The following is a 2,589-nucleotide window of genomic DNA, read 5'->3' on the forward strand; positions in this document are numbered from 1 at the left end:
CCCTTATGTTTTGAAAAAGGTTAGTATATATTAAGGTTGTGTTGTTTGTTACCTTTTCCAACTCACCTCTCTCGTTTTTCACGTACACACTTTTCAAATTACTAAACGATGCATTTTTTACCAAAAAAAAATCTATACGAAAGTTGCTTTAAAAAATATTAATCCATTTTTTTAAAAAAAAGTTGCTAATATTTAATTAATTATATGCTAATGAGCATATATTAACATAATTAACATGTGCTAATGAGTACATCATCCAAAATTTAGGACGGACGGAGTAATACATAACATGTACATTTGCATGTTCGCTGCAGATCAATGAAAGAAATTCACTAATTATGGGTGTTTAGTTCCCACACCAAAACTTTACACGCTGTCACATCGAATGTTTTAACACATGCATAGAATATTAAACATAAACAAAAAAATAATTGTTTATACTCAAATTTGGCACATAGGTTAGAAATTGAATAGAGTTGCCAAAATTTGGAATCTACCAGTTATATCCTCTGGATGGCCGGTCTCACCGTCATATTGTGGCCAGTCAGACCGCCGGTTTGTGGCCGGTCTGTTTTCGTCAGGTCTTAGGTTTTCTTGCTTGGGAAGGAATATTTCGGATTTCCATTAATTTCTATTCCGAGTTAGACGTGAAGGACATATAGGAGAGACCAACCCCTATTTAAGGGCCAAGGCCAATTCTATTAGAGACACACGATCTAGTCTCAAGTAATTAGCCAATTGAATAGTTCTTTCACTTTTTTCATATAATTCTAATTAATTTGTCCATATTTATCGATTTGCGCCGTAAATCATTCGCCACCACTACAAGAGTACGACACCTCTTTGTAGATTTGTCTTGAAAACCTTCCGTTTACCCACGAGACGGGTAGTTATCCATCGTTCTATCTAAATTAGCTCCGCTAGCCGGTTTGATCTACAAAATCATGACTAACGATCATGTTTAAGCAGGTAATATGCAAAATACGGTCGAAACCTAAAAACCCAACAGGCAAGAAATATTACCTTCAGAATTCATGGAACATAATGCTGCAGTACAAGCACAAGAACTGTAGGACTCTTTCTGCATCAACAACGCTGCAAAAGAGAATTCTTCATGTTTTTCACTTCACAACGTTGAATCACTTGGAATCTATCACTGACTGGTTCCCGTTAGCAGAATTGTCCTCCTTCAAGGAATTTCTTAGATACGGCGAGTCTGTATACTTGGCGTATAATGGTAAATTCAGGGCCTTCTCTGCTATCCTTGCATCCTCGTGAATCCTCTCTATCAAGCTCTCTAGTGAAGGAAAGTTGGCCTAGGCATTTTCATAACAACGTGACAAGTCAGGAACATGAATTCACCATATAGTGGGATGGCTTTTGCAGTATAAATAGTCTGGTTCTAAATTACCTCGGGTCGTATGTAACCAACAATAACAAGGCGCAGCTCCTCTCCATAAAAGTCTTCACCAAAATCGTGAAGCAACCATGGTTCCTACAACCGATGTCTTTTAGAATAAACTAATATACTGAGGTACTAAACATGGAAGGGGCTGTATTGAGAAACACTCACAATAGTCTTCTCCGTGTTATCAAAATAAGGGTTCCACCCAATGCTCATGACCATCTTATATATACCTCGCGTTGAAAGTCCAGCCCAGCCAAAGTATACCCTTGATGTATGCTCTGATAGTACGTCGGAAAAGTTTTCTGCAGGTAAGTTGGCTGCAAGGAAAATATATAGCTATCAGTGACAGTGCTCACAATGGAAATTGGGCATGCTAGTATTGAAAAAATTAATCGGTTGAGTACTTTGACATGGTCCAGCAAATAAAGAAAGTAGCACACTACATGAGAAAAATCATTCTTGTGATTCATAGAATGTAAAACCACAAAAGCCATAGAGCTTATAAACTACTCTCTAGTTATATGCTCCACCATACCTGTTGGAATTCCTAGTACTTTAGAACCACGGCCGAATCCTTTAATCACAGATCCACCTATAAACCATGGTTCTATTGGTAAGGTATCATCAATCCCTGCATATAAAATATGTCAATAGATAAGATAAAGATGCCTGTAATTTTCTAACAGAAGTAGTCCCAAGAGTTAGAACATACAATCACTAAATGGCCGCAATCCCCATTTTTCAGGCCTTACGTCAAGGAGGGAATTGATCACCTCATCAGCAGAACTGAATTCAGCAGTCCTTTTGGGGACTGAAGGTACAGCTATACATGCATTCCTGCAGCTTTTCCAGCTGCAACACCTGGCCTAGCACAATCAATAATTTACAGTATTAGAGGTAAAGTTGTGAAGAGAAAAGTTTAATATGCACAGTTATGTTCAAGTGTAGATCAAGATAAAATGTACACAACTAATCATGAGGTGGAAATTTGCACATAGGAGAACCATATATAACAGGGAAAAAACTTACAAGGAATCCTCGATTACTAAGCAATTTGGAGGATTTGTGTTCATTCGTTTTGCAGCTTCCAAAAATCTTTAATATCAACACCCCAGCAGTTATAAGGAATGTCGGAACAAAATCAGATCAAAGCAAAGGAAATGATATGAGATGAGTTCAAA

At 37.5% G+C, this 2,589-nt stretch overlaps 1 protein-coding gene across 1 annotated transcript; it reads right to left on the reverse strand.

The window, feature by feature from the left end:
- Window positions 1–1,029: 1,029 nt before the first annotated feature.
- LOC4348281 (bifunctional riboflavin kinase/FMN phosphatase-like) lies at window positions 1,030–2,046 on the reverse strand (the record flags this gene model as incomplete). Its single annotated transcript, XM_015757821.3, has 4 exons — window positions 1,030–1,316; window positions 1,412–1,495; window positions 1,574–1,725; window positions 1,944–2,046. Coding segments are annotated over 4 exons (516 nt in total), but the record flags the coding sequence as incomplete, so codon positions are not given.
- Window positions 2,047–2,589: the final 543 nt, after the last annotated feature.

Source organism: Oryza sativa, chromosome 10, assembly GCF_034140825.1.
Source record: "Oryza sativa Japonica Group chromosome 10, ASM3414082v1".
Taxonomy (NCBI): Eukaryota; Viridiplantae; Streptophyta; class Magnoliopsida; order Poales; family Poaceae; genus Oryza; species Oryza sativa.